This window comes from Gadus morhua, chromosome 17 (assembly GCF_902167405.1).
Source record: "Gadus morhua chromosome 17, gadMor3.0, whole genome shotgun sequence".
NCBI classification, from domain to species: Eukaryota; Metazoa; Chordata; class Actinopteri; order Gadiformes; family Gadidae; genus Gadus; species Gadus morhua.
In genome coordinates this window covers 11,036,599-11,056,582 of record NC_044064.1, presented here as the reverse complement: position 1 = coordinate 11,056,582, position 19,984 = coordinate 11,036,599, and the positions used below count along the sequence as shown (strand labels likewise).

Genomic DNA, 19,984 nt, shown 5'->3' with positions numbered 1-19,984 from the left:
AACTCAAATCCAGCCTTTGAATAAATAATTTCTTGTATCTAGTATAGGGAATCACCCCATGGTGTGTAAAAAAAAAAAAGTAATATCCCTGGCTTTTGGGATTGCCGAGTTCACGGCACAACAAATCCTAGCCATCTTGAAGGTTGTTTGTTTTAATTGTTTATGCCCCCTGGTTGCATGTGCTTGTCTGCTGTGAAGTGGCCCGAAAACCTGTCTATGCAGTCAAGACTCAACACACACACACACACACACACACACACACACACACACACACACACACACACACACCACACACACACACACCACACACACACACACACACACGCACACACACACACTTTGGGAAAATGCCTTTGTTTCATTTGATTTCAACATATACAGGGAATAACAAATGTTCAGCTCCAGAATACAAGGAGACACACACACAAACACACACGCACGCACGCGTGTTTCCTTTCGTCCCAGAGTGGCTGAAAAAATCTTAAATCCGTATACATTTTGAATCTGTGGTTTGTATGTGTTTGCGCATGTGTGCATGTGAGCATGTGTGTGTGTGTGTGTGTGTGTGTGTGTGTGTGTTGCCAGCCCCCCGGCCCCTCCCAGGCTCTAGTCGAGTGTAGTGTAGTAACGTGGGGCCCCCGGCCCCACCCTGGAGGAAGGCAGCCGCACGCCTGCTAAGTGGCCCCTTTCTCTCCGTCTCTCCGGTGCTAAAACAGTCCTTTATTACAGCACAGAGCCCAGGGTCCTGGCTGGCTCTAGTGCTCCACCGTAGAGAGACCTCACACACAGACAGCACGGAGCCTGCAGTGGCCGTGGCCGCCTCCCATTGGTTGACCGCTTGGTGGGCCGATTGGTCCGTTTGATTGGCTGACTCAATACGTGAACATGCACACCAATGTGTCAACGACTGATACGAAAGCATAAGGTAAAACAGCTGATCGCCTATATGCATAAACAAGAGTTTTATATGCATAAACAAGAGATGAACAGAACATTTGGATGTATCCTCGACGGGCTAAGTGGTCATGCAAACACGGTAATCTGAATGTCTAATACCTCACCATAATTACTACCTTACTTCATACCTGATTGATTGCGAATTCAATCCGATTGTTCAGCCTTTATCAAACTAAGATGTGTGTGTGCGTGCTCGCGTGCGTGCGCGCGTGCGTGTGACGTGTGTGTCAACGGGTTAGGGTTAGGGTTTCTGATTGGTTTATTGACACCCGCGGCCGTCTTGAGGCGTACAGGTGGACGGAGAGACGAAAGAGAGTGAGTGAGTGAGTGAGTGAGTGAGTGAGTGAGTGAGTGAGTGAGTGAGTGAGTGAGTGAGTGAGTGTGTGCGTGACGTCACACAATTGACCACATATTGGAGACGTGGACGCAAACACATCGTCATGTCATCTACACAAAAGGTGCACACAATCAAACGACACACCGAAGGAGTGTGTCATTCCGTCTGCCCTTCGGCAAGCCGGTCCGTCCGTCCGTCCGTCCGTCCGTCCGTCCGTCCGTGCCAGTAGTAGACACAATAGGACAGTGTGCCCAGCCACACGTCTCCCTCCACACAGCGCATACAGCAGTCCTTTGAAGCAGCCGTCACATGTCCACCCCTCCCCTCCAGCCCTCTCCCTATCCCCTCCCCCCTCTCCCCTCCCCCCCCCCCTCCTCTCCCTATCCCCTCGCCATCAGTCCATCTCCCTCTCTCTTCATTAACTCGTCTGTTTCTTTTGATGGTGTCCCGACTGTGAACATCAACACTGACCCCTGCTGCACAACAGGGGGGGGCCCCCCACCAAGGGCCGACTCCGACCAATCAAAAGTGGCCGCAGTCTGCGATCTAAGAGAGGAAGTCCGCTCACGTTGTTTCGAATGACCAAAAAAAAAAACCTAACCAATAATTTCATCATTGATAATTAGAGATGTCCGATATTATCGGCCCACCGATATTAGCATAAAAATGTAATATCGGTCAATATCGGTATCGGATTTTTTTTGCCTTAAAACCGTTTTTTTTTTTTTTTTTTATTTTTTTTTTTATAGCTCAAATAAATGTTTTCAAAATTGTGCAGTACAGTGCACATTGTAATTGACTCATATTTGTGCATTTATTCAATTAAGGTTATTGAGTTTTAGTTAAAGAAACATACTGCTATGTTGCACATAGTTGTTCAGGTACAATGTTTTATCATTTGTTAAGTCAAGTTTGCCCTATTTGTTGTGGGCATTGTCAAGATTATCTCAGGGAGAGTGTAATCCAAACTGTTGTCTGAGACCATTAAAAAATAAAAATAAACATGGCACTTTTCCCTTAAATTAAGTTGAAGTATTTTTCTTAGTTTGCACAGACAATGTTAACATTTGGAAAGCCTTGTTACATTCAAGAATGCATCCAGTGGGGCATCACAATAACATTAAGCATGTTGTGTTAATTCCACAACAGGAGATATGTAATGTTACCTAAATTAGGTTTGAGGAAAAATAAATAACCCAAATATCGACATCGGTATCGGCTGATATCGGAATCGGAAATTTAGAGTCGGACAATATCGCATATCGGATATCGGCAAAAAAGCCAATATCGGACATCCCTATTAGTCATTCTGCGCCCCACATGCTCGGACGCCCAGCGCGTGCTCCACCCGCGGCGCCCCGCCCGACCCCCAGCGGGGGGGCCCCATGCGTACCTCCAGACGTCGCTGCCCTTGGAGAAGGTGGAGGCCTTGATGACCTCGGGGGCCATCCAGGCGTAGGTGCCAGCGGTGCTCATCTTGGTGGTCTTGTGCCACTCCCTGGCCAGGCCGAAGTCCGTGATCTTCAGTGTCAGCCCCTCCATGCACTCGTCCTCGATGGGCTGGGCCAGCAGGACTGAGGGGGAGAAGGGGGGAGAGGGGGGGAGACATGTCAGAGAGGTGGGGAGGGAGGATGGAGGTAGGGAGTCGGGCTGTGCAATTTATCGAATTTTTATCGTTATAAGCGATTTCTAAGTATAGTAAGTAAATCTATTTATTCATTCAATGTTTTATAGAAATTGCGGAAACGGCTGGATAAATATTTGTACATTATTTTCTATTTTAAAATTGTGTGTATTTTTTTAAGGGGAAATAGTCCACCCCAACTTTAACTTTTGTGCATCTGCATCAAAACAAATTGATCTTACCCAACAATATACAACTTCTCCCGGTAATAGCCATGATCCCTTTAAGCAAAACATAGTGTGTTCAAATGGATCATCAGATACTAGCTCTTGGGTCTCCTGTGACCCCGCATGCATATCAGGGGCCCCGGAAGGGGTTCCTGAGCCCGAGGATAGGAATTACCGGGATAGCCCCAAATCACATTTACAGCCTCAAAGGGCTTCACGGGTAGCCTAAAAATCTAGAGGCCCCTAGCAGCAGCAAATTTAATTTGCAGCCAGGGAGGACTAGCCTTCTGTCGTCGTTTTTCGCTGCTAGAAACAGAAAATGGGACAGGCCAATCAGATCGTGAGGGGCGGAATCGAGCCGAATGACGACAGAGCTGCGACGGTTCCGTGTTAAAGGTAAACAATAATGGCTGCTGCTGCTGGCGAACAGCTGTCTTTCGACTCGGCTTTGGCCGCGACTCTTCAAGACTTGAAGTTATCATTTTCTTTGGGAAATGAACAAAGAACTGCACTGAAGTCTTTCCTGGAAAAGAAAGATGTATTTGGAGTTTTGCCGACCGGATACGGTAAAAGTTTCCTCGTTAGTCTCCGTTCTCTCTACCCACCATTCACAACACTTCCTCATGGAAATTTCCGTCGCTCTGAATACGTCACCTTCTTCCTTGCTCTGATTGGTTGTAGCGCTATCCTATTGCGTGCAGAGGGAACTTGAAAGACAACCGTTTTATCCCGCCCACACTGCCACCGTACGAGACCAGACCCAATCTCTTTCCGATATGGGTCTGGCTTGCCAGGCTACTTCACGGCGCCATCTATTATGAAACCCTTCCAAGAAGAGGGAAAAGTCCCTTAATCCCATTGTAAACCTTGAGGAACACAGAATGGGCGTTCCCTCCTTCCAGAGGTGGTTAGGAGGGCCTTCATGTCCAGGGAGTACAGTAGCACGGTCAAGTATGTGTCAAGAAGGGAGGATGGAAACAGACGGGGGGAGGGAGTATTGGAGAGATGTTCGGAAGAGAGGAAAGGCGGGAGGGAGGAGGAGAGTTATGGATGAGGGCAGGAGGTAGGGAGGGAGGTAGGAAGAGAGGAAAGGATGAGGGAAGGAGGGAGAGAGAGGAAGAGACGTGGAGAAAAAGAGAGTTAAGGGTGAGGGAGGGAGGCATGGAGAGAGAAGGAGGGAGGGGAGAGAGAGATGGGGAAGTGGGAATGGAGGAAAGGGAAGAAAGGAGGTGCAAGCGAGAATAGCAGAAACAGAATGGATGGAAGAAAGGAAGGAAGACGATGGAGGATGAAAGTAAGGAAGGAAAGGTGAAGAATAAAGGGAGGAAGGAAGAAACCACATGGATGCAGACAATTTTTCCTTTGTAAGGATCTCTACGGATGGCGGGGGCGAACGAAAGAGACATTGTTACACGGATCTACTCGACGTCTCGACATGACGCACGCACACACACACACACACACACACACACACACACACACACACACACACACACACACACACACACACACACACACACACACACACACACACACACACACACACACACACACATCGCACACAAACAACCGCACACAAACAACACTCTGCTCATCTCCCTTTCTTCGCTCTTTACTCTCAGTTCCTCTTCTGCTTTTCTTGAAATAATTTTATATCAAGAGAAGCAAATCTGGAACGATCTCTTACATTCATCTCACTCTTTCTCCCTCTCCCTCTCTCTCTCTTCCTCCCCCTCCCTCCCTCTCTCTCCCTCCTCTCTCGCCATCACCAATGGTGTCTGCCGCGTGATCTTTCCCTTGAGTCTCACGCCTCCCTTACATGACTCCTTCGGTTAAACACGCAACCTGCTGAACTCTGATCATGAAGACGCTGACGATGATGAAGATGATCCACATTGTAATACAATGGGCTGGAAGTCTTCAATGAAGCAGTATGGAGTATGTGGATGACGCAGAAGCAGAAACAGGGTTATGGCAGGGTCATTAAAGATGCATTTAGAAGGTAAACAGAAGCCACAAGCAAAGAGAAAATAACATTTGCCACCATAAGAAGCGGTGGAAAAGGTCTACTTCCTTATTAGAAATTAAGAGAACAATTGAAGAACAATAGATGTTGAAACAATAGATTCAACAATAAATTGAAGAACAATAGACAACAATCTAAATAGATTTTTTGGATTGCCTAATCCAAAATGACTTAATGTTCAATCATTTTGCAAATGTTTTTTTACCAAGGTGAGGCTAACCACAATCTCAAGCATGCAATCACATATTGGAGTAGCTACGATAGATAGCGTTGCAGAACCAACGATTCTAAATGGAATTCACTGAAAAGAGACCGCAGGGTAGCTATAGGATTCAGAGCACTAGGTCAGTAGGATAAACAAACAACAGCTCACAGAGAAAGGGAGAAGGCGAGAAGAAGAAAGATGACAACAGAGAGGACAATAATAAATAACAAAGACAAACGACATTGACTCAAAATCACATGATCACGTTTGGAATGATTTCCTGCAACATGCATATATACAACATGTATCCTCTACACATGCACGCACACACACAAACACACAAGGTCACACACACACGCACAGGACTAGCCATGCACACCAAGGAGAGTATGCAGGGCACAGGAAGGAATGCAAGTGATTATGGGGAAGCTCTCTCTCTCTCTCTCTCTCTCTCTCTCTCTCTCTCTCTCTCTCTCTCTCTCTCTCCTCTCTCTCTCTCTCTCTCTCTCTCTCTCTCTCTCTCTCTCTCTCTCTCTCTCTCTCTCTCTCTCTCTCTCTCTCTCTCTCTCTCTCTCTCTCTCTCTCTCTCTCTCTCTCTCTCTCTCTCTCTCCCCCCCCCCTGTAGTTTTTTGTGAGTTTTTCGAAGTCCATAAATATCATCTATATATTTATGCCACATGAAAGTAAACACAAATATGAACTCTCGCAGCCACGACGACAAGCACACACGGAGCCGCACACACGGAGCCTCTCACACACGCAGACATCCTGCCTGGGAACATCCAGTGGCAGCGTTTTGGATGTCACAATGGAATGCTTTGCCGGAGGTCGCTTTGTCTACCAGGCCTGTGTGTGTGTGTGTGTGTGTGTGTGTGTGTGTGTGTGTGTGTGTGTGTGTGTGTGTGTGTGTGTGTGTGTGTGTGTGTGTGTGTGTGTGTGTGTGTGTGTGTGTGTGTGTGTGTGATCGGTTGGCAAGGTAAGGGGACAAAGCTCCAGCACAATGAAGTTACAGTACATTGCTAATGCTACACGCTAACAATGTGTCGTTAGCCATGCCTAGCTAAATGCTACATCCAGGTCTATGGATGTCATGACGTCGAAGGTGAACATTAAGAGGAATAACATTTCCTCTCTTTGACTTCAGGTGCAGAAAGACCCAAAGCTGTTGCACCATGCAGCGGCGATGTGAATCTCCACTTTAACACAAGCCTTGTGATCCTAAGTCAGGCCCACTAAGACAGAGTCCCAACCCACCCCTATGTGTACAGTCGGGCAGGGGGAAAGAGAAAACTTTGTTTAACCCTAAGGCAGGAAATCAATTCCTGGTGTCAGAGTCAATGTTGGGGCCCATGCTTCTGACCCTGGGGGAGGGGGGGTGAGGGTGAGAGATATAGATTATACATAGAGAGATAGAGATAAGTCAAAGGCCTTAGGCTTTTAGAACCAGGTTGAGCTCAGGCTGTGCCCCAAACTGAACCCTGCTTTAGTAGAGATGCATTTGTTCTTTGGTTTAACCCAAAAGACGTAAAGCACAAAGTTCTGTTCACATTTGTAAAGCGACCAAAAAGACGAACAGAATCACATTGTTCCACCGCCTGCTTGCACAAACCATTCCAGGAAGTGACTCCAAGAATAAAAGACATCTCCCAGGGTGTTCATAAAGTAAGCTACAACATGAAATTAGAAAGGTACATGAGCCTTTCCTGGCAGGTGTTGGCGTTGATTAGCCAGTACTTCCAGTAAGTGAATACGAGACTACAAAACTACAATTCCCAGGGTGACCGTTTCAAAAAGCTAGAACAACATGAAATACAAATGTCCAGGGTTCTTTCCTGTTGGGCCTGTCGTCTGGCCAGACGCTCCAGGAAGAGGAGGTCAAGAGGTGTGTCATGTGATCACACACAAACAGGAGAGGAAGAAGGGACTGACAGAGAGAGAGAGGGGTGTGTGTTGTTTGCATTGAGGAGCAGCCAGACTCCAGCGGAAAGGGAAGAGTACAACAACAGAAAAGAGAAGGAATAAAGCAGATGGAGAAGGAGGAAGGGAGTGGGTGTTCGAAGGAAGGAAAGGAAAGATGGTCATGAAGGAAAGGAAAGGGGAAAGACGAAGGGGGGAGGATGGACGGACGGACGGACAGACGAGACCCGTCGACCACTCACCGCTGAGTGAACGGTAGCCATTTTGGATCCGTCAGACAGAGTTAACCGAGGTCAGTTCAGAAATGGAGAACTCAGACGACACACACGATTGCGTGTGCAAACTGAGAAGTTCATATGCAAATCTCACACACAACAGGCTGGGCTATATTCGTCTGCATCACTTCTTGGATGCGGCAAGAGTTCAGTTCACCCAGGCGTGGTCGCATCCTCTCAAAGAGAGCTTTCTGCAATGGCTGGCACGTGTCGAACCTACCGCCATATCCAAAACGCTTTGAGAACTCCCAAAACACGAGCTCATTAAGGGGAAACGCAACACAAACGCAAACGCCACAACAGGGTGGCAGCAGCTCAGGAGGTACAGCGGGTTGGCTGGTCACCGCAAGGTTGCCAAGGAGTGTCGCGGTGCCCTGAGCAAGGCAATATTGTAGAGGGCTTGGGATAAAAGTACTATGCAAATGCAGCCCATTGACAACACAATCGCTTTGAGCGTCCACGGATGTTGACCATGAAACCGCCCTACCATCATTATGTACCGCAGTATAGAATGTTAATTGCCTGGCTTCGCCTACACAGGTGGAAAAGGAAAGATATTGCCTGTTTGAGTTGTTTTATTACAGATTACATTGTATGCCTAGCGTCAATTTGTGGATTCAATCGGCAGCTTGAAACGGCATTCCACAGTTTGCTTGGCAAGAACATCAAATAATTTCACGACGCTGATAAGCCTGACGCAAGGGAATTTAGTTCTTTAAAGTTTACTTATGGGGAAATAAGGTTTAGGCTATCCACACTCTGTTCACTTGTGCATTTTGAATTTGCAGAGTGTTTCTTGGGTACGCAGTGTGTTCGATATGTCTCGCAGTGTTCATCGCATACCTCTCTCACCTCTTACGAACAACCGCCCCTCTCTCAGAATGGTCTGCTCTGCTGAGATGAGGTGACCTGGTGAGTATGGGTCGACTCATTGATGGATAGGGGACGACGTCAAAGCTTTGTAAAACTTTGTAAATCAGCTCCATTTTTGCTGACTCTGCAAACATATTCCGTAGCACCAACCATTGACCCACCCCTTCTTTGACTCAAGTAATGAACTAGGAATTGGTAACTTTTAAAAGCACAAATACGTGTAATAAATTACCTATTTGAGGAAGACCTGCTATTGATTTCGTCGACATTCATCATTGTGTTAGCAAATGCAAATGCATGTCGCCTCATAGCATAATTGATCATGGAATAAGAAAGGAAAGGACTTTGATTGGCTTAGGATATAGCCAATGAAGCGCAGTGAATCGGCAGCATTAGGAGAGTAGATTTAGGTTAGATATCACAATTTGGCCAAAATATGACTTAGCCAATAATGCTATGAGGCTACAATATGCTATATTTGTTTTGATTTGAAAATCAGCAGCGACCTGCATTCACTTAGTTCGGCAAAGAAGTCACCCTTTAACCAGGGCTGCATCTTCCCTGAGTCTGATTGTCTTGTTGATATGGAATTTTGATAGGGAATGTTGATATGGAATGTTGATATGGAATGTTGAAACGTTATGTTGATGCTTCTCCTCTTGGGACAAATCAACGAAAGAAAAAAAACAACAATGCTACAGGGGCAGCAGGTCTCCATGACAACGGTTGTTTAGAATTGTTTGACGGTCGCTTGGGAAACAAAGCAACTCTGTGTGTGTGTGTGTTTTTGTCTGTGTCTGCGTCTGCGTCTGCGTGTGTATGTCTGTGTGTGCAAGGCTTTGTGTGAACGAGCTACCAGGCTAACGCTAGGTTGTGGCTAACCTGTGGATGGATTTTGAACAACAACTCTGAAAATCTCAGGGTCCCTGGTATAGTCCCAGGAAACCATTTGAGAGACAAAAATATATATTTGTTAAAGAGAGAAAGAGTAAAGAGAGAAAGAGTAAATAAGAAATGTCGGAACACTTTCGTGGCAGGTACGCGGCAGAGCTTGGTACAAAACTTTCAAGGTAAAAACCAAAACTCATGGAACACGCAACCTAACCGAACTGCTGAATATTTTTGAAGCAGATTGGCCATTCTATATATCTTTATACGTATGTATTTTTTATAGTAATAGTAAAAACTATAGCATAGTAAGGTACAGAAAACCGTGATTCGTTACTCAGAGTCGGTAGCCAGGTAGAGGTATTGCTCGTGATACAGAACATTTCGACAACACAACACCCAGCCCTGTTCCAGGCTTTGGTGACGATTGAGCCAGCAAGTTCATTACAATTAATCATCACCCGCCATACTGTACACAAAGACACCATAGACACTGAGTCTCGCCCCACACGCTCAACTCCTTCAGACAACCAGCTGAGAGAGACAGAGAGATGGAGGAAGCACCATCCATTGGATTGTCATGTGATTGCGTCGCCACCGTCGCCAAGGCAACAACGTGACGTAACGGTGTGTGTGTGTGTGTGTGTGTGTGTTTTTTGTGTTTTTTATGCGATGGGACTTCACAAAGCGAGATGAGAGTGGGTGTGAAAGAGACAAAGAACCAGGGGATGAAATGAAGTCTCTGATAATGGACCGCATTCATCCACGTCCCGTTGGCTAGGGCCCCGCCCCCTTCAGCGCCCCACTACCCAATCAGAGAACAGTCGCACCTGCTGTGTGTTTGTGTGCGTGCGTGCGCGTTTAGCCTCGTCAATCCACACCTGGGTTAATAACCTCTGCTTAGCTGATGGGTCCACTCAACCTCAACGCCGTTTTCGTTCTTATATTGCAGCGATCGTTCGTCGCTAGAAGACATACCCAGCGAGGGGATGGATAATGTTCAACTCCCAGCCCAGAGATGCTGGGTTCTTCCACACCCCTGATGTCCCAGTCTAACCAATAGGAATGTTTCACCAAGATGCTGCCTGCTCCTGAACAACCTGTCTCTGTATTCACTGTCTAACCCCTACCTGCTCCTTAATGACCTGTCTCTGTATTCACTGTCTAACCCCTACCTGCTCCTTAATGACCTGTCTCTGTATCCACTGGCTAACCCCATCATAATGACATTGAACTGAATTCACTGCCAGTCACTTCAGATTAAACTAAATGTGTCAACTTAATAGTTGACACAAATAACACAAATAGCAAATAGCACTAGAATGCCTTTGTACCTTTACCTTGCTACCTGCCTGGCACACCTTAATCTTGCTCCTCCCTCTTCAGTCCAACTCAATTTAGAACCCCCCCTCCCCCTCCCCCTCTCCCTCCTGTGAAACTGGCTGACCCCTATGTTTTGCTCTGCTCCACTACTTCTCTATGTCTCTCTCCCTCTCTCCCTCTCTCTCTCCGGGCCTGTGGGCGAGCAGAGAATGCTGGCAGGGGCGGGGGCTTTCCCCAGGAAGAACGGGAGCATTGTCGTGACCGACACACACACACACACACACACACACACACACACACACACTCCTGCACTGCTATCAGCAGAAAGGTCGAGGCCAGGGGCTGACAGGCAGTCTGGCAAATAGTGTGTGTGTGTGTGTGTGTGTGTGTGTGTGTGTGTGTGTGTGTGTGTGTTCAAATGGAGAAGGGAGGGAGGGGGAAGATAATTAGGACATACGAAACATCAACTTAGGTAGCGAAACCAAGGCCGCTTCTCCTGTTAAGAGTCCCACTATGTTTTAAGATCTCACTTTATCCATACAAGTTAACGCTTATAAACTTAATACGAGTGATGCTTATCATTCAGAATTAGCATTCCTATTTTCTAATTTAAGACAAACAAGAATAGTCTAATTGACATCCTCCCTGTTAGGGTTGATGAATGTGTGTTCAAAGTCTAACATGTCAGGTGAAACACAGGTTGGGGGGGGGCTGTTCTTGAAAACGGTCACTTATTAACCCATGGTCTCATACCACCAGAATGTTGCGGTTTCCATAGCAACCCGGGAGGTCATCGACCACCTTTGGAAGCAAACGTGTTTAGAGAGTAAAGGAAATCGATTGGAGGGGGAGCACGCAAGCAAATGTGGCATAAATGTGGCTTATGTTAAATCCTGTTAAATAAGTCAAAGTCAAATCATAAAAATGTTGGGGGGTTTCCTTTGCCTAATCCTTCAAGTTTGGCTGACAAGGGATTTGAGTGTTGAGCATTTAGCATCATTAGCACCGTAAGCATACAGCCTTTTAAGCACCTTTGGCATTTTCCCACTTAGCCCCTTTAGTATTTAACGAAGCAGTCTACAATTGATGTGAAATCGGAAAACCAAGCAGGAGCCAATAGGGTGACTTTTAAAACAATGCGCGTGCATTGGAAGCAAACTCAAATTGTGATTCTGGAAAGGGAGCGGGTCCAAGAATCCTTCCACGGTGAAAGTAAAGTTTCACTCGGTTCGATCGCAAGTGGGTGTGGTTCTAGAGTTTGGGCCAAGTTTTAGAATCCACTCCACTTCCTGTGAGGTCCGGCTTTCTAACACCACCTCACCCCTCCCCAACCACACCAGCCTTTTATCTCTACCCCAGTGAAGTCGTCATGGCGCCTGCTTACATTCACACAAACAAACAAGACCAAACCACCCTTACACACAGTTCCATCACACTCACTATCAACACACATGTAAAACCTATTTTGGACCGCATCGTTGATTTGGATTACAAAACAGTTTGGGCCCTAGAGCCTTTTGCCTTTGATGTCAAAAGGCTCATTATACTCTCACAAATCAGTGAGAGTTGTGAGTTACACTCTCACAAACATCTGATTAATATAAATTGTCTAAAGATGAGCAGAATTCTGGACGAAATCTTTAAACTTTGAAGAATTGTCTGTCAAGGTTTCAACACCATGTAGAGTACAATTAGTTATGCCCCCTTCTGAAAGCTCCATCCACTCAAACAAATACATTTCCGTTGGGTAGAAATCTCCGTCATGAAACAGGAAACAAGGCCAAACTCCGCCTCTTCAGATGTTGGTTTCCGGCCCAGGCTCTGTGCAGCCTCCCCCCCAGAAGTCCTGCTGTAACGTCCAACTCTGCTGGGTCCGAGATTAGGCTCCTTGACCAAGCAGCCGCACTGTTGATCATTCATTGAGTCATGATTTAGCAGTTGAAATCCCCCTAGGGTGACTTTAAAGTGAATTCAGAGACAGGTAGGTTGTACAGGGAAGACATCTGGCTCAAGGATTTCTACAGGTAGACCGCAGACACATTTAACTTAAAATCAAACACCCGTGCCCCCAGACTAGACTTTTCCATTGCACGAAAACAATGGGCCACACATCTCCACATGGCCCCAACCTTCTTCCCCGGGTTGTTTTCCTACAAGGTGGGCCTCCTCCGAGTCCTTATCTGTTCCTCCGGCAGAACATGCAACCTTCGAACTCTGACCTTTACCGTGGAGTTCTTCCATTGATGTGCTTTTGTTTTCATTCTGCTTTAAACACACACACACACACACACACACACACAGACACACACACACACAGTCGTCTAACAGACAGGTAAGTAGGGGTTTGGGTGTCTCTCAAGGATGCCGACAGCTAGACCCTTCATTAGACTCTTCAGTACCTTTGGGTGGTGGGGGAAGGGTAGAACAGCCCCAACATCTACACTATCCTCCTGCCTGGAAATCAAAGAGCGCTGAGCTAAGCTACAAATGACACACTTCACTCGCCACTCATAAGTCAGGGGCCTTGTGGCACCACACACACACACACACACACACACACACACACACACACACACACACACACACACACACACACACACACACACACACACACACACACACACACACACACACACACACACACACACAGCGGCTGACATCTCAACTCCCCCTCTGCTCCACTGTGCCAGTCTAAATGGCAGAGCGCATGTATACACGGCTTACACGCACACAGAAAATATGTTTTCCTCATATTTACTTTTCCCCCACGGGCGTTATGGGTGTTGCTGCTTCCTGACAAGACTGTTTTTCCCCATCTCACGGCATGGAATGCTTAGGATTCGGGTGCTCAAGTGGCTTTGAGATTTGTTTCTCACCAACGTTGGGTAATTGACACTAGTGGGGGGCTTAGCCACTTCAAACACACTGAATGAAATACCAAAAGCCCACCCCATTTTGGTAATCCAGTTTATTGAATCAAAGTGGGGTGGTGGAGGTTACTCTGAAACCATGCTGGGTTCCTGTCATCCGCACAGGAAAGACAGTCGACTGCAGTAGAAGGAAGTGTATCTGGGTTGAGGATGCCCTTATTTCCTGTACCTGGATGCCTTCTGTGCAATCTGTGTTTCAATCGACTCATCTCCAAGCTGAAACGGCTACATGTGGATGGGTTGGAGAAGGAGTTTGGGAGTTGGAACGCCATGGGAGTGCAAGCGTGCGGTGCATGTGGAGCGAGCAAGGGAGTGCATCAGTTATCGCACACAGCACAAACAGAAGGCCCGTATACACACACACACGCACGCACGCACGCACGCACGCACGCATGCACGCGCGCGCCCGCGGGTTTGCCTGAGGGAAAACAAGCCGAGGGATGTATCCGTTTGTTCACTAAATGGCAAAAAGCAAGAGACTGAGAGAAACATCAAAGAAAATATTCATGCAAGAAACAACATTGACATTTCTGCTGAGGCTGGGCTCTTTGATTTTCAACCAATCCCGGATCTTCCCTGACCAATAGCAGCATATCAGCATAAGCATCAGCATGCCCATCTCTTGCGATAACTTCATTTAAATCCATTATTGCGAGAGTTCCCCTTTAACGATGACTATGATGCCCACATTTGGTCTCATGTCTCTAAGCTAAGCTACTATTTCCCATGTTGTCTTCTTTATCCAAAGGGCCATGCAGTGAATTCAGCTACATGTCATTAAAGGGGACATATTATGAACACAACACTTTTCCATACAAACTTTGAAAAAAGTCTGTACATGATTTTTTGAGTGAGATTTGCATTTCTGAACGTACCCCGCCTACAGTTACCAAACGAGCGAGTCAGTTTCGGCGCACCCGCCTACATAGGAAGGAGGCACAGTTGAATATTACCTCCCACTTCCCTCCAATCAGATCATAGCTTTCCCCCAATTCTTCTCAACCATGGCCGAGATATCCCCCACTATGAATCTTCACTTGTTGTGGAAGTGCCAGAGACGTCAGACGCAGTCTTTATGATTAATAATATCATCCGAGGTGCACATAGCTTTTGGCCGTGATATTAGACATAAAATTATATAAATACCCATATATAATAATATTATTAAATTATATTATATTATAGAAATATAGAGCTCCAGGAGCCCTGGAGATAAAATTGATCTCTAGCAAACAGCTTCATAAACATGTTTTCTGGAACTCAAATACTATGTTTACTTGTTGGGAAAACACCATAATATGTCTCCTTTAAGGAGCAGGCAGGTGTGAACCCCGAACCTTCCAGGAGTCAAAACACCCAACCAATTATACCATCCATTCCTGACCCAACCTTACAGGAGGTTTGTTACACAAAACCATCTGAGAAGTGGCCCTTGGAAACGATTTGAATAGGGGGAGCCACTTCCGAATATTACCCAGCAAGAGGTTGGATGAAACATCTGTCCATCACCGTCCTTCACCAATCACGTGGATCGGGTCTGAAACGCTGTGGTCCGGCCACAAGCGCATGACTTGAAGGCTGCAGGATGGAGTCTTGTGTGGTCGCGATCTCGTTGAATCCAGCATATGACTAGACTCCGGCCTCCACTGCTAAAATGTTTGGATAAAAAATAGCCTCACTGTGGTGTTTTAACTCAATCTCAACAATTTGATGACTGCAAAATATAGGAGTCGGACACCCTAAACTCCAACGATAGACTTCAAAACAGTTCTCTGGAGCTGCCTATAAACAGTGTGCGATACTGCGAATCAACCAGATCCCCTTTGTGTTTGAGATGTCAACGGACGGTTTCCAACGCAACCTCACGATATTACCCAACACAGCTCCTTTTGATATAACCTCACCCCTGCCCTGTCCCCGTCCCCCTCCCGCTCCCGCCCCCACAACAGGATATAGCTCTGGTGACAACAAAAGGAGCTTGAAAGATGCAGGAGGGGAGACAAGCTGGGACAGGCCAGAGGAGAAGAGGAAGAAACACAACTGAAAACACACAGGCGAGGGACCAGACCCCATCACAGAGGGGAGGGAGGGCAGCAGGGCCAGAGACTATGGCTATGGGTTCACCGCGTCTGACTTCACACAGGTACAGGTTGTAGTACAAGTACTACAACCAAAGGGCCCCCTGTGAAGTGTGTGTGTGCGGAGGATGGATGAGTGACGGAAACCTTGCCGGACCTCACTCGTTACAGGGTGAGGTCCCCCCCCCCCCCCCGCCCCAGCCCATTCTGCTCCCTAGTGGAACCAACTGAAAATATAGCCAATCCCTTCATGAAACAGAGAGAGCTTTTTGGAAAAGTTGAAAAGAAATGGATGTCCCGAGCAACGTTCCATCACTAGAGTGTGTTGTGCTCAGTCCACAAGACTGGGGATATTTAGGACTTCCGGCGACTTTGATGAATTATTTTTAGCCAAGGACAAGAAGGACGATGGGGTAGGACAGTGTTGAGTGGCGCACACGACTTCTGCATATCGCTGCATCATTATGCATGTCTGCCCTTCAGACTTTACTTCTGATTGGTTTTGCAAGGCAGGTCTTTTTTCTTTTTTTTAACCCAATTTCAGCAACAAAACCTGGGAGATTGTCAGCAGTGTCTTGTTGAGCAAAGCATTTAGAGACTGAGTCCAGGGGGTCAGGTTTGACTCTATAAAGATAGTCACCAAGCTCATTAGCAGTAGTTTGAAGCATAACAACAGTTAGGAATCCCTGTAGTGCAGTGTGGGTGTCTGGCAGTGGGGTCTCGCCCAGGGCAGGCCAGAGAGGGAGATAAGAATGTGTTAATAAAATGATAATCATCAGATATGCGAGTCCAACTCCCTCGCCTACACTACAACTTCATTGTCACGGGCCAGCCACTGCCAGAGAAAAACGTCTTGCTGGTTGTCACGGTGACTCTGTTTTTTTCCCCTTCTTTTTTGATGGGCTTTCACAATATCGAATTTGGTCAGCTGTGTGCTCTCACGCACCCGCCAGGCCAGTGACATTCACATGACTGAGTAACGCGTTTACTAAGAAAACACATTTCTCAAATTGTGCATGTATGACAACCTAATAGTCATTGTGATCCCGAAATGTATTTTTCCATAATCACCATGGAATCCGCAAACACAAACGAAAAGGTATATTGTTGTTCATTGTCACCAACAACGTTTGCTTATGAAAAAGCAAAATGGCCTCATTTTTTTGTTGGCCTGGGTTGGAGCCGGTACATCGTGTTCTTCTCCTGCCGAGCTTCCTCCTCACCTTTCTTGGCCACTTAGCAAATACTTCCTGCACTCCTCATTGTGATCCGCGACATGGTGGCAAACTGGGGAGTGCTTGTATCGCCGGCTGACTCAGAACACTGCACTGTGCCGAGTCAGGGGAATTCCACTGGTTAGCAGGAGAGATACCAATAGCGCGTGAACTGGCAGCCGTTTACTTTTTTTGCTGGACTTTAATTCCTCTGCCCGTGACTTGGTCTAGTGGCAGTCTGTTGCTGCCATTGGGTACTACTTCTATGTAGACGACTATGGCAGAGCTACACAGTGGGTCACTCTCTACGCCACTGCTTGTATAGGGGATGCTGAAAATAGTTTACCAAACCGGCGGCAACAGTCAATTATTCAGTTACACCTGGTGATCTTTATAGCCGTACAAATTAACATTTGGGCTATTATGCCAACCTCCCAAAACAAGTCAGCATTAAAGAACCAGAAGAAAGGGAGAAGCAGGCCATTCGTAGCATACCACCACCTCCCCCTTACCCTTTCAGACATAAGGTCTCTGTGGAAGTCGTGTGCTAGAACTTGACATGGAGGATTGTAACCTACTGTTGTCAGACATGCTAGGGGTCAGATTTTCTAGTACCTAATGTTGTTAAGACCTGCAGGTTAGGGTTATCTGTGGTTGTGCTAGTACTCACTGTTGTTGGACTACCCCAAACTCTATCAGGGTAAATGTTGTTAAGACCCTGCGGGCTGGGGTTAGCCATGTTGTGCCCTAGTACTCACTGTTGTTGGACTTGAGGTCGCGGTGGATGACGGGCACGATGGCGTCGTTGTGCAGGTACAGCATGCCGCGGGCGATCTGCACCGCCCAGTTCACCAGCACCAGCGGCGGGATGCGGCGCCCGGCCAGCGCGCGGCTCAGCGGGCCCCCGGACGCGTACTCCATGATGAGGCACAGGTTGGGCTCGCGCAGGCACACGCCCTTCAGCGCGATGATGTTGGGGTGCGTGAACATGGCGAACAGGCGCGCCTCCTGGCACACGTTCTGCGCCGTCACGCTGATGTCCTCGTCGGGGTCCTGCCTCGCGGCCTTCACCGCCACCAGCTCGCCGCGCCACATGCCCCGGTACACCTTCCCGAAGCCCCCCACCCCGATCACCTCCTTCAGCGTCAGCTCCCGGAAGTCCACCGCCTTGGGCTCGAAGGCGCTCACCACGGCCGGCGCCAGCTCCCCCACCACCACGCCGCCCGCCGGCAGGGCGCCGAAGCCGCAGCCGTTGGGCTTGAAGGAGCCGTAGTTGGACGGGAAGATGCCCACCTTGTTGTTGACCTTGCCCGCCCACCAGCCCTCGTCGCCGGAGATCTCAGAGTCCAGCGACAGCACCTCCACCAGGTCGCCCTTGCGCAGGGTGAGCTCATCCTTGCAGGACGCCTCGTAGTCGAACAGGGCCGTCCACACCGGGTTGGAGAAGTTGCCCTTCTGCGACTGGTCCAGGTTCTTCCAGTTGGACAGCGTGAACATGCTCTTCAGCGGCTCCATGAGGCCCTCCGCCAGATGTTTTGACTGGGTCTGACTCTGTGGCCCGGGGCGTCGAAGATAAAGTACAAAAGAGTACTCTGTGTGGCGCCGCACTCCGGTTCCCGACTTTCTTGTTGGTTCATCAGGGACCAGCGGACTGCTTTTGAATACCCTGCCAGAGTAGTAGGCTACAGAGGGTTCATGGAATAAGACAATAGCAAGCGTCTTTCACTCGGGCCAACGTTGACAGCCTGAGTGTCTGTCTAAATTAGCCATCGTCCCACAAAACAATTAATGTCAAGGATTCTGCCAACGGGGTTTAAGAGCTAAATGTCCCCATTGAATTCCTCTCTCTTCAAACTAATGGGATGGGGACTTCCCCAATGTATAGTTTGAACACAATATGCAGCCTACATAGTCACCTTACCGTCAATAGATAAGCTCCACTTATTCCTTCATTTGAATGGAGGGGACCAATATATCACCTCCAGCTAAATGACAACCTCCACTGGGAAACGTTCACATTATCAATCCAACCGTATTGTTTCAAGTGCATTTAGCTGTCCGTGGTGGTTGAACGGTCTGTATTTTTAGCCATTAAGTGCACTGAGCAGCACAGGAAGTGCCAAGAAGTGGAGAAGAATAGCAGGAAAGGAGGCATTCAAGCTCTACGAAGCCGAGGTTCCACGACAAGCCTTCGGACCTCGCCAATTCCCCCGTGAAGCACTACAGCACCTCGGACAACAGGGTCGGCTCGTCTGGTCGCATCCTCTCAACACGTTCACCCGTATCCATTATGTGATCGTCCGCAGCATCCAACACCTCACAATAATACGCATAACGAAGATACACGTTTAGAGAGAGCGATACAATACCAGTGCGGACATCGTAACTATTCCGAGATTTGGCCGCAGGCAGGAAGGAGAAATCCAACACTTGTTCAGGATACTTTCCAGAATGAAACTTATGATACAACTTATTCTTCTGGGTCCAAGGCGCGACGAAAGTTCATTGGCGTGAACGGTGGCGTTTGTTGTTGTTGTTGTTGTTATTGTTGTCGATAACCGAGAAGCACAACGTTATATAGGCCATAGCGTTACTTATGTGGTGTTCCTCCTTCCCCGGTGGTGTGTGCTGGCCAGCCACTCTGACCGCTCTCAGTCTGCCTACAGTCGCTACGGAGGGGTGGGGTTTGTGCAACTTTTTTCTTCCCAACAGGAAAAGAATCAGATGACAAACTAAACACAACGAGTGGCGCTCTGGTGGAGAGAGGAGGGAGATGGCTTTTTTTTTGTATTATGAAAACATTCAAAATAACTAATCATAATAAAAATAATAGAGATGTATAAAGTAAAAAATATACAATTACAAAGTCACATATAATTAAATCAGAATCAGAATCTCTTGTCATTGCACAAAGTGCAACGAAATTGGGGTAGAGGCTCTCAAAATAATAAATACAAAATACTATCAAACAAATAATGACACACCACATAAATAATAATTATATAATACTTATTAAGTAATAAGTCCATTCAGTTTTTTCAGTTATTTAAGTTTATGCAAATATTTGAATGTTAACATATTCTTTATAAATATGGTTTAAATGACCGGAC

The 19,984-nt window shown here is 47.2% G+C and overlaps 1 protein-coding gene across 1 annotated transcript; it reads right to left on the bottom strand.

Moving 5' to 3' along the window:
- Positions 1 to 2,503: 2,503 nt before the first annotated feature.
- Positions 2,504 to 19,562, bottom strand: LOC115529708 (mitogen-activated protein kinase kinase kinase 11-like). The gene is made up of 2 exons (XM_030338681.1): positions 17,633 to 19,562; positions 2,504 to 2,868 (listed from the first exon to the last, which is right to left on the bottom strand). Exons 1-2 carry the CDS (start codon positions 18,387 to 18,389, stop codon positions 2,534 to 2,536), a joined length of 1,092 nt encoding a protein of 363 aa, XP_030194541.1. The 5' UTR covers positions 18,390 to 19,562; the 3' UTR covers positions 2,504 to 2,533.
- Positions 19,563 to 19,984: the final 422 nt, after the last annotated feature.